We start from the raw sequence: 12,508 nt of genomic DNA, 5'->3' as shown, positions 1-12,508 counted from the left end.
TTCCTTCCCTTCCTCCTATGACCTGGGACGCCACGGTGGCACAGTGGTTAGCACCTCACAGCGCCAAGGACCTGGATTCAATTCCGGCCTCGGGTCACTGTCTGTGTGGAGTTTGCACCTTCTCCCCGTGTCTGCGTGGGTTTCCTCCGGGTGCTCCGGTTTCCTCCCACACTCCAAAGATGTGCAGGTTAGGTGGATTGGCCGTGCTAAATTGCCCCTTAGTGTCAGGGGGATTAACAGGGCAAATGCATGGGATTATGGGGATAGGGTCTGGGTGGGATTGTTGTCAGTGCAGGCTTGATGGACCAAATAGCCTCCATCTGCACTGTAAGGGTTTCTATGATTCTACAGCACTGGCCAACTATAGACCGCATATCCACAGGTCTGTTTGTGTTTATATTTGTTACTTCCTGTTTAAATTTCATTTGCCTGGAGGTCTGAATCCCTACAGTGCAGAAAGTGGCCATTCAGCCCATCGGGTCTGCACCAACTCTCATTATGGCCCTACCCCCATAACGCCATGTATTTACCCTGCAAATCCACTCACTTACACATCTTGGGTTAGGGCATCTTGGGCATCCTGACATGTTTCGCGTCAGGACGCGTCGGTGCTCAACTGACCCTGCTATGACAAAAGGTCATCCAGACTCCAAACATTGGCTCTATTCTCTCTCCACAGATGCTGTCAGACTTGCTAAGGTTTTCCAGCATTTTGTGTTTTAGCTTTATCTGGTGTCAGGGCCAAATATTCATCCTTCAATGGTTAGCACTGCTGCCTCACAGCACCAGGGATCAGGATTCCCGGCTTGGGTCACTGTCTGTGTGGAGTTTGCACATTCTCCCCATGTCTGTGTGGGTTTCCTCCGGGTGCTCCGGTTTCCTCCCACAGTCTGAAAGATATGCTGGTTAGGGGGAATTGACCCGAACAGACGCCGGAGTGTGGCGACGAGGGGATTTTCACAGTAACTTCATTGCAGTGTCAATGTAAGCCTTACTTGTGACTAATAAATAAATCACTGAAAAATAGGTTAATCAGATCAATATTAACATTGTTGTTTCAATCTTGACTCTGACATTTCCTACATTACATCAGTGACACCAGTGGGTCAGCACGGTGGCACAGTGGTTAGCACGGCTGCCTCACAGTGCCAGGAATCCGGGTTTGATTCCCGGCTTGGGTCACTGTCCGTGAGGAGTCTGCATGTTCTCCCCATGTCTGCGTGAGTTTCCTCCAGATGCTCCGATTTCTTCCCACAGCCCGAAAGATGTGCTGGTTAGGTGGATTGGCCATGCTAAATTCTCCCTCAGTGTGCCCAAACAGGCGCCAGAGTGTGGCGACTCGGGGATTTTCACAGTAACTTCATTGCAGTGTTAATGTAAGCCTTACTTGTGACACTAATAAATAAATCACTGAAAAATAGATTAATCAGATCATTGCTGTTTGCAACTTGACTCTGACATTTCCTCCATTACACCAGTGACTTCTCTTCAGTATCCTATTCAGGCGCTGTGGGACGTCCCGAAAGGCGATATATAAATGCAAGTCTCTATAATGGGGGGATATTTCTCGCTCGGCCGGCTGATGGCGTTTTTTCCAGTCTGTCTCTGGGCGGCAAAAGGCCCATAAAACTCCACCTCCCAGAAACTTCGCTTTCACTTTCTGATCCAGTTGCAGTCCGGTGTTTCATCTGAAATCTGGTCCGAGATTTATTCTGCTCGAAACTTTAAATCTTTAGCCCCTATTGAAAAAATAGAAACCCCCTGAAATCAGAAATGGGTCACAGCATTTGTTTCAAAATGTGAACAACGGCGAGTTAGAGTTTGACTTGTCTTTTGTTAGTTTGGAGCAGACCTTTGAGAAGAAGAGAGGAGTTTAGGGTTCTTTAATAGAATGGAATTTAGGTTCTGATCGGTTGTACACGAAGGGCATTCTGCATCATTTGAATTAAATCCTTTTTAAATCCATAATTAATCTGTAATCCCCCATTATTTATCTGCGGAACAGGGAAGCCTCCCCGGGCGATGTCCAGCAGCCTCCAGCCCCGCCTGGTGTCTCTGTCTCATCGGAAAGTGCCTCTCACCCCCTTCGGGTGTCTGTGGATCCCCTGCAGCAACCGGTTCGTCTGCCTGGGGACAGGCTCCGGGCCACCCAGTAAGGGGATCATCGGGGTGTACAGTACAACGAGCGGGGAGATCAGAGACGTGCACACGGTAACTGTTTTATTCTGTTTTGTATTTTCTATAACCAATGCTGGAAAGGATATGTAACAGGGCGATGGAGAATGTTACAGTGGAGAAATATCACAGATTCAAAGTTGCAATTTGCCAGGGAACACATAGCTACAATATTGTAACCAATGATTCATCATCCATGCAGAAGGAGGCCGTTCGGCCCATCAAGCCTGCACCAACAGCAATTCCACCCAGGCCCTATCCCTGTAACCCCACGTGAGGTGACACAGTGGTTAGCACTGCTGCCTCACCGGGGTTGAATTCCCACGCTCAGGTCACTGTCTGTGCGGCGTCTGCACATTCGCCCCGTGTCTGCGTGGGTTTCCTCGGGGTGAAACATAGAAACTAGAAGCAGGAGCAGGCCATTCGTCCCTTCGAGCCTGCTCTGCCATTCGTTATGATCATGGCTGATCATCAAATTCAATATTCTGATCCCCCCACTTCTTCCCATATCCCTTTAGCCCCAAAAGTTATATCTAATTCCTTCTGACTGTCTGTGTGGAGTCTGCACATTCTCCCCGTGTCTGCGTGGGTTTCCTCCGGGTGCTCCGGTTTCCTCCCACAGTCCGAAAGACGTGCTGGTTAGGTAAATTGGCCGTGCTAAATTCTCCCTCAGTGTACCCGAACAGGCGCTGGAGTGTGGCGAGTAGGGGATTTTCACAATAACTTCATTGCAGTGTTAATGCAAGCCTACTTATGACACTAATAAACAAATCTCTTGAGTGTGGGAGGAAACCGGAGGAAACCCCCGCAGACACAGAGAGAACGTGCAGACTTCGCACAGTCACCCGAGGCTGGAATTGAACCCAGGTCCCTGGGAGGCAGCAGTGCTGACCACTGGGCCACCACTTCCTTGGCGCAATGGATTCACTGGCCCTGCAACATTTGGTGAGAACCGGATCTCAGTCGGACTTTTCAGAGTAGAATTGGTGCAATTAATGGGTGCCAAGCGAGAGATTTTTGATTTGATTTATTATTGTCACATGTATTAACATACAGTGAAAAGTATTGTTTCTTGCGCGCTATACAGACAAAGCATACCGTTCATAGAGAAGGAAAGGAGAGAGTGCAGAATGTAGTGTCACAGTCATAGCTAGGGTGTAGAGAAAGATCAGCTTAATTATACAGGAGGAAAAGTACAACAGAAGCTGGCAATGGGAAATGCGATAAACACTCAGCCGGCCAGGCAGCACCTGCAGGGAGAGAAATGAGACTTGTTAATGTTTCAAGTCGATCAGAACTGGGAGGATTCAGACAGCCAGCCCTGAGTTCCACCGCTGTGACATTGTCACCAATGCATCTTGCCAACTCCCACTTGCACAAGCAAGTGGGTTACTCAGAAAGGGGAGGCGATGGCCAAGTGGTATTATCGCCAGACTATTAATCCAGAAACTCAGCTAATGTTCTGGGGATCCGGGTTCGAATCCCGCCACGGCAGATGGTGGAATTTGAATTCAATTTTAAAAATCTACTGATTACCATGAAACCCTTGTCGGTTGTAGGAAAAACCCATCTGGTTCCCTTTAGCGAAGGAAATCTGCCATCCTTACCCGGTCTGGCCTACATGTGACTCCAGAGCCACAGCAATGCGGTTGACTCTGAACTGCCCTCCAAGGGCAAATAGGGATGGGCAATAAATGTCGGCCCAGCCAGAAGCCCATGTCCCATGAATGAATAAAGAACGAAACTGACCAATGTTTCTGGATCTTGTTTATCTCTTTTTCTCCCAGAGGTTTGTCCCCACGGCAATGTTCTGTTATTAACTCACTGCCAGGTTAACTCCTGCACAGGCCCTGCCATTCCCTGCTCAGTGGGTTTGGTGGAAGGTGTGTTTGTGTGTCAGGGAGGGGGCACCAATGTGGGTGGAACTCCAGATCCGGTGAATTTGACAGGACCGGAGCTGGGATTTGGGGCATACGGGACACACCCAGCCTGAGCTTGGGATTGCAGGCCATGCCAGAAGGTCCAAGGCTCCTGATTGCGATACGGGGAGTGAGACTAAGTAGCTCCAGATACTACGGCAGCAATGTTCTGGCTGTGGTACTGTAGACCTGTGGCTCGGAACAAGCTACATCCCTCTAGTCAAGCTGTTTCAGTGCAGCAGAACAACACTGGCATCTTCCCCAGTGATGTGGAAAATCGCCCAGGGAGATTGTGTACACAGAAAACGTCATCCCAACCAATTACCAGTTGGCCCACTCCGTCTGCTCTCCCTCAGCACAGCAATGGAGTGGGAGCATCAATAGTGGTACCTTCTCCTTTTCTTCTTTGGCACTCGCTCAGGATTGAGAATGGCTTGCTTCCACTCCAGAGAGGTGGGTCCTGCAGTGGCTGAATAGCCCAACGCCTGAGCCGCAGACTCTGCCGCAGGTTTGGCAGGGGGTGTTGGATGAGGTGGGTGAGACGCTCTGGATTCTGCGCTCTCTTTCCGCTGTTTACACTTGGCCTCCGCGTGTCCCACCCGGTGACGCCCGAGGTGATGGACCCTTTCGTGGATGCTTCTTCTCCAGTTTGTGTGCTCTAAGCCAGGTGATTCCCACCTGTCGATGGGGATGTTGCATTTATTTAGGGAGTTTTTCAGAGTGTCCTTGTAGCATTTCCTCTGCCCTCGCTTGCCATTGCGGAGCTCGGAGTAGGGCATTTGTTTTGGGTGTATTGTGTCGGGCATGCGGACAGTGTGGTGCGCCCATCGCAGCTGGTTGTGCATAACTAGCGCCTCAATGCTGGGGATATCAGCCTGGGAGCAGATAGTCACATCGCTATGCCTATCCTGCCAGTGGATTTGCAGGATTTCGCTAAGGCAACGTTGGTGATATATTGGGGTGGTCCAGTGGTTGGCACTGCTGCCTCACAGCACCAGAGACCCAGGTTCAATTCCGGCCTCTGGTGACTGTCTGTGTGGAGTTTGCACATTCTCCCCGTGTTTCCTCCGGGTGCTCCAGTTTCCACCCACACTCCAAAGGTGTGCGGGTTAGATGGATTGGCCGTGCTAAATTGCCCTTTATTGTCGGGGGGATTACGGGGATAGGACCTGGGTGGGATTGTTGTTGGTGCGGGCTCTATGGGCCAAATGGCCTCCTTCTGCACTATAAATTCTATGATTCTCTCCAGGGATTTGAGGTGTCTGCTCCACATTGTCCACGTTTCTGATGCATACAGGAGGGCGGCGACCACGGCTGCTCTGTAGACCAGGAGCTTGCTGCTGTATTTGAGGTCTCGGTCTTTAAACATTCTGTTCCTCAGATGTCCGAAGACTGCACTGGCGCGTTGGAGTCGATGCCGGATTTCATTGTCGATGTCTGCTTGTGCCGCGAGCAGGCTCCTGGGGTTTGGGAAATTATCCACATTGTCCAGGGGATCACCGTGGATATTGATGGTTGGAGGGCAGTTTTGTGTGGCAAGAACCATAGAAGCCTGCAGTGCAGGAGGAGGCCATTCAGCCCATCGAGTCTGCACCGACTCTCTCTGACAGAGTACCTTACCCAGGCCTATTCCCCAACCCTATCCCCGTAACCCCATGGTTAATTCACTTAACCTACACATCTTGGGACACTAAGGGGCAATTTAGCATGGCCAATTCACCTAACCTACACATCTTTGGAGTTTAAAAAGACATTCAATGGCCTCCTTCTGTACTGTAGGGATTCTAAGGTACTGGACAGGAGTGTGATGGAATACTCCCCACTTGCCTGGATGGGTTCTGTTCCAACAACACTCAAGAAGCTTGATACCTTGAGAGGTATAGACCGGGTGGATTCTCAGAGGCTTTTTCCCAGGGCTGAAATGGCTGCTACGAGAGGACACAGGTTTAAGGTGCTGGGGAGTAGCTACAGAGGAGATGTCAGGGATAAGTTTTTCACTCAGAGGGTGGTGGGTGAGTGGAATCGGCTGTCGTCAATGGTGGTGGAGGCAAACTCGATAGGGTCTTTTAAGAGACTTCTGGATGAGTACATGGGACGTAATAGGATTGAGGGTTATAGGTAAGCCTACATATAGGCCTAGGTAGGTAGGGACATGACCGGCGCAACTTGTGGGCCGAAGGGCCTGTTTGTGCTGTAGTTTTTCTATGTTCTATGTTCTACCATCCAGAACATTTGTTTAGTAATTCATCCACCAGTCAAAATATTCAATCTTCCACCATTGTTGACTCGATAGGGCATTAGGAATCGTGTCTAAAACACTCGGAGCTCAACACATTCTCAGGAGAGAATGGTCACATATTCTACTTGCAGTAGAATTGTTACAACGGCGACCGTATCGGATTGCTTCCAACTGTTACATTGGCGCAGAAACATGTGGGAGAAGATTGCACTGCCCATAAATATCGATAAAATTGATGCACTGTGCACCCTCTCATCGGAGGGTGGCAAGTTTTATATGATCTGCCTTTCCTGTCAAATGAGAGATTTGTAATTTTTCATACATCTGTTTCCGAATTTGTTTTTGGAACGTTCCTGGAAAAGATACTACGGCTGGAGGAAAGACAAAGATAACAAATGATTAAATAGCTCAAAATGTGTCGTGGTTATACTTCTCATTGTTCTGCAGATTTGCCTCAGTTCTAATTTAAAGGGGTGATGATGATTTAAAGGAGTAAGTATTGACTGAGGCATTTTCCCTCCCATTTCCACTGAATTAGGGGCCGTGGATGTTGTGGGTGGTGATGATCTTATGGTGTTTGTTTTGGGACATTTAGTCTCATCTTCTGTATTAACATTCCTGAAACTGCACGGTTTCTACAATCCATCTTTACAGAGTTATATATACAAGAGTTTTAAAAAACATCATGTAGGTGACTCAAGAACAGCTTCTTCCCTGCTGCCATCAGACTTTTGAATGATCCTATCACACATTAAGTTGATCTTTCTCTACACCCTAGCTATGACTGTAACACTACATTCTGCACCCTCTCCTTTCCTTCTCCCCTATGTACTCTGTGAATGGTATGCTTTGTCTATATAGCGTGCAAGAAACAATACTTTTCACTGTATCCCAATACAAAGAACAAAGAAAATTACAGCACAGGAACAGGCCCTTCGGCCCTCCAAGCCTGCACCGACCATGCTGCCCGACTTAACTAAAACCACCTACCCTTCCGGGGACCATATCCCTCTATTCCCATCCTATTCATGTATTTGTCAAGACGCCCCTTAAAAGCCACTTTCAGACTGTGGGAGGAAACTGGAGCACCCGGAGGAAACCCTCGCAGACATGGGGCGAACGTGCAAACTCCGCACAGAGAGTGACCCAAGCCGGGAATCGAACCCGGGTCCCTGGCGCTGTGAGGCAGCAGTGCTAACCACTGTGCCACCGCCAATGGTTCAAGAAGGCAGCTCACCACCATCTTTTCAAGGGCAATTAGAGATGGGTGATGAATACTAGCCTAATCAGCTATGCCCAGATCCCAGAATGAATTTTACCAAGGTGTACACACCAGTGCCATACTGAGGGAATGCTACATTATTGGAGGTGCTGTGTGGCTCTTGAGGAACAGCCTGTTGCCTGGCCAATATTTATTCCTTCCATCGACATCACTAAAACCAGATTACCTGATTGCTGTTTGTGGGATCTTGCTGTGCACACTTTGGCTGCCACATTTCCTGCATTACAACAGTAACTGCACCTGAAAATGCACCTCACTGGCCGCGAAATGTTTTGTGATGTTCTGAGGCCACGAAAGATATGTAAATGCAAGTATTTCTATGTTATGGTAAACTCGTCTCATCTCTCCGATGCACGAGGTACCCTTCACACTTTGGATCTTTGTAATGCATGCTAATATGAAGTAATTTGAGAGATTTCTGGGTAGTGTGATTAGGTGCTATCTATACACTAGTCCTTCTTTAGCTGTTGAAGAAAGTATAATCATCCAATTTTTTCTTGAATTCATTCACTGGACAAGGCAAGGATTTTGAAGTGTAGTGCTGCCTCACAGCGCCAGAGACCTGGGTTCGATTCCCAGGGTCACTGTCAGCAAGGGTTCCGACTGGGGCTCCGGTTTCCTCCCACAGTCCAAAGATGTGCAGGTTAGGTGGATTGGCTATGCTAAATTGCCACTTAGTGTCCAAAGATGTAAAGGTTACGGGGATTGGCCATGCTAAATTGCCCCTTAGTGTCCAAAGATGTGCAGGTTAGGTGGATTGGCCATGCTAAATTGCCCCTTAGTGTCCAAAGATGTGCAGGTTAGGTGGATTGGCCATGCTAAATTGCCCCTTAGTGTCCAAAGATGTGCAGGTTAAGTGGATTGGCCATGCTAAATTGCCCCTTAGTGTCCAAAGATGTGTAGGTTAGGTGGATTGGCCATGCGAAATTGTCCATTAGTGTCCAAAGATGTGTAGGTTAGGTGGATTGGCCATGCGAAATTGTCCATTAGTGTCCAAAGATGTGTAGGTTAGGTGGATTGGCCATGCTAAATTGTCCCTTAGTGTCCAAAGATATGTAGGTTAGGTGGATTGGCCATGCTAAGTTGTCCCTTAGTGTCCAAAGATGTGCAGGTTAGGTGGATTGGCCTTGCTAAATTGTCCCTTAGTGTCCAAAGATGTGCAGGTTAGGTGGATTGGCCATGCTAAATTGCCCCTTAATGTCCAAAGATGTGCAGGTTAGGTGGATTGGCCATGCTAAATTGTCCCTTAGTGTCCAAAGATATGTAGGTTAGGTGGATTGGCCATGCTAAATTGTCCCTTAGTGTCCAAAGATGTGCAGGTTAGGTGGATTGGCCTTGCTAAATTGTCCCTTAGTGTCCAAAGATGTGTAGGTTAGGTGGATTGGCCATGCTAAATTGCCCCTTCGTGTCCAAAGATGTAAAGGTTAGGGGGATTGGCCATGCTAAATTGCCCCTTAGTGTCCAAAGATGTGCAGGTTATGTGGATTGGCCATGCTAAATTGCCCCTTAGTGTCCAAAGATGTAAAGGTTATGGGGATTGGCTATGCTAAATTGCCCCTTAGTGTCCAAAGATGTGTAGGTTAGGTGGATTGGCCATGCTATATTGCCCCTTACTGTCCAAAGATGTGTAGGTTAGGTGGATTGGCCATGCTAAATTGTCCATTAGTGTCCAAAGATGTGTAGGTTAGGTGGATTGGCCATGCTAAGTTGTCCCTTAGTGTCCAAAGATATGTAGGTTAGGTGGATTGACCATGGTAAATTGTCCCTTAGTGTCCAAAGATGTGCAGGTTAGGTGGATTGGCCTTGCTAAATTGTCCCTTAGTGTCCAAAGATGTGCAGGATAGGTGGATTGGCCATGCTAAATTGCCCCTTAATGTCCAAAGATGTGCAGGTTAGGTGGATTGGCCATGCTAAATTGCCCCTTAATGTCCAAAAATGTGCAGGTTAGGTGGATTGGCCATGCTAAATTGCCCCTTAGTGTCTAAAGATGTAAAGCTTAGGGGGATTGGCCGTGCTAAATTGCCCCTTAGTGTCCAGCATGTGCAGGTTGGGTGGATTGGCAGTGATTGATGCGTGGGGGTTATAGAGGTCGGGTGAGCAATACGGCCTAGGTAGGATGCTTCTGCAGAGGGTTGGTATAGACCGCTGCTTGAAGACATGAATCTTTGTCTTCATAGTTCCCTTGCAGATTGCTCGAATATTGAAGTTAAGAAACAGGTAATCGGATGCTGGTTGAGGGAAAAGTAAATATTGGCCAGGATTCCCCCCAGTCTTCTTTGAGGTGACCTTTTGTGACCACCTGAGGGGCAAACGGGCTCTTAGTTTAACATCTTGTGTAAAAGGCACTGCAGCACTCCCTCAGTACTGCAGCGGCACTGACAGCCGAGATTTGAACTTGAAGTGTTTGGAATGGGAATTCCAGGGATCAGTTTTTGACCTAGTGTTAATGTAGCTCAGAGATCTCTCCAGACACAGCTGGAATTTGCAAAGACTGTTTCTATAATTCCATTTGATTTTCCTCGATTCAAGTGGCCACGATTTGAACATTTTACATCTCAACAATGATGTGGACAGGATGATAACCCAGCATGAGTAGGGTTTTGGGACTCCATCAAGCTTGATTTGATTTGATTTGATTTATTATTGTCACATAGAACATAGAACAGTACAGCACAGAACAGGCCCTTCGGCCCACGATGTTGTGCTGAGCTTTATCTGAAACCAAGATCAAGCTATCCCACTCCCTATCATCCTGGTGTGCTCCATGTGCCTATCCAATAACCGCTTAAATGTTCCTAAAGTGTCTGAGTCCACTTTCACTGCAGGCAGTCCATTCCACACCCCAACCACTCTCTGCGTAAAGAACCTACCTCTGATATCCTTCCTGTATCTCCCACCACGAACCCTATAGTTATGCCCCCTTGTAATAGCTCCATCCACCCGAGGAAATAGTCTTTGAATGTTCACTCTATCTATCCCCTTCATCATTTTATAAACCTCTATTAAGTCTCCTCTCAGCCTCCTCCGCTCCAGAGAGAACAGCCCTAGCTCCCTCAACCTTTCCTCATAAGACCTACCCTCCAAACCAGGCAGCATCCTGGTAAACACTGTATTAGTATACAGTGAAAAGTATTGTTTCTTGCGTGCTATACGGACAAAGCATACCGTTCATAGAAAAGGAAAGGAGAGAGTGCAGAATGTAGTGTTACAGTCATAGCTAGGGTGTAGAGATCAACTTAACACGAGATAGGTCCATTCAAAAGTCTGACAGCAGTAGGGAAGAAGCTGTTCTTGAGTCGGTTGGTACGTGACCTCAGACTTTTGTATCTTTTTCCCAACGGAAGAAGGTGGAAGAGAGAATGTCCGGGGTGTGTGGTGTCCTTAATTGTGCTGGCTGCTTTGCTGAGGCAGCGGGAAGTGTAGACAGAGTCAATGGATGGGAGGCTGGTTTGCCTGATGGATTGGGCTACATTCACGACCCTTTGTAATTTCTTGTGGTCTTGGGCAGAGCAGGAGCCATACCAAGAATGCTTTCTATGGTGCATCTGGAAAAGTTGATGAGAGTCGTAGCTGACATGCCAAATTTCCTTAGTCTTCTGAGAAAGTAGAGGCGTTTCTTAACGATAGTGTTGGCATGGGGGGGACCAGGACAGTTTGTTGGTGATCTGGACACCTAAAAACTTGAAGCTCTCAACCCTTTCTACTTTGTCCTTGCTGGTGTAGACAGGGGCTCGTCCTCCTCTATGCTTCCTGAAGTCAATGACTATCTCCTTCATTTTGTTGACATTGAGGGAGGGATTATTGTTGCCGCACCAGCTCACCAGATTCTCTATCTCATTCCTGTACTCTGTCTCGTCGTTGTTTGAGATCCAACCCACTACGGTGGTGTTGGTTATACGGCTATGTTAGTGCAGTTACTTACCTAATTCTGCAGAGCTCAGACACCCTGCAGCAATACTCAGGAAACCTTATTTCTTTCACTTTGTAGATTGAAAAGCCCAGAGCCTTCAGATGTGGCACATTCGGAGCTACCAGTCTGCAACAGAGGCACCTGGCAACAGGAGACTTTGAAGGCAATCTTCACGTCTGGTAATAAATGTAGCTGGGATTCGTTAAGTTGATTAAAATTTTGAGCTCAATCTCTCGTGTAAAACTTGAAAATAGAAAGGACTTTCATTAATTCCAAAATCCAGCCTGAAATCTAACTTTTCAGAATCACAGAATGGTCACAGCCCAGGAAGAGGCCATTTAGCCCACTGTGTCTGTGCTGGCCCTCTGAAGGAACAATTCACCTCGTGCAACTCCCTTTTCCCTGCAGCTCTGCACATTTTTCCTCTTCCGATGATAATCCAATTCCCTTTTCATAGAATCCCTACAGTGCAGTAGGAGGCCATTTGGCCCATTGAGTCTGTACTGACTGCAATCCCACCCAGGCTCTATTCCCGTAACACCACACATTTACTCCGCTAATCCCCCTGACACTATGGGGCAATTTAGCATGGCCAATCCACCTAACCCACACATCTTTGGAATGTGGGAGGAAACTCACGCACACTAAACTACCCACAACCCAGAAGCCTCTGAATGAAAAGGCTTGGAAAAAATGGTGCCCCCAGATTTTGTCTGCCTTGAGCTACCTCCATTCCTGTGATCCTTCCATCATCCATGGCAATCTGACTTGCGACACCATATTCATCCGGCATAATGGTCTTATAAGAATTGGGTCTGTCGCACCCGATACAATTAACAACCATGTGAAAACATGTAGAGGGGAACAGAAGAACCTGCACTTTTTTGCTCCAGAATATGGAGCTGTAACAAATGTAACACGGGGAGAACGTGCAAACTCCACGCAGACAATGACCCAAGCCAGGAATCGAACCCGGGTCCCTG

The 12,508-nt window shown here is 47.7% G+C and overlaps 1 protein-coding gene across 3 annotated transcripts in view; it reads left to right on the top strand.

Moving 5' to 3' along the window:
• The first annotated feature begins 1,685 nt into the window (after positions 1–1,685).
• The window catches only part of LOC144511087 (dynein axonemal assembly factor 10-like), a 36,462-nt gene continuing 25,639 nt past the window's right edge, over positions 1,686–12,508 (top strand). For all 3 annotated transcript variants that reach the window (XM_078241063.1, XM_078241062.1, XM_078241061.1), the window contains exons 1-2: positions 1,686–2,211; positions 11,604–11,704. In XM_078241063.1, coding sequence (XP_078097189.1) covers positions 2,023–2,211; positions 11,604–11,704 — 290 coding nt within the window. In that variant the 5' untranslated portion in view covers positions 1,686–2,022. The remainder of the gene's footprint in view (positions 2,212–11,603; positions 11,705–12,508) is intronic.

This window comes from Mustelus asterias, chromosome 24 (assembly GCF_964213995.1).
Source record: "Mustelus asterias chromosome 24, sMusAst1.hap1.1, whole genome shotgun sequence".
Taxonomy (NCBI): domain Eukaryota; kingdom Metazoa; phylum Chordata; class Chondrichthyes; order Carcharhiniformes; family Triakidae; genus Mustelus; species Mustelus asterias.
The sequence above is the reverse complement of the archived record's forward strand: the minus strand, read 5'-3'. Positions and strand labels throughout refer to the sequence as shown.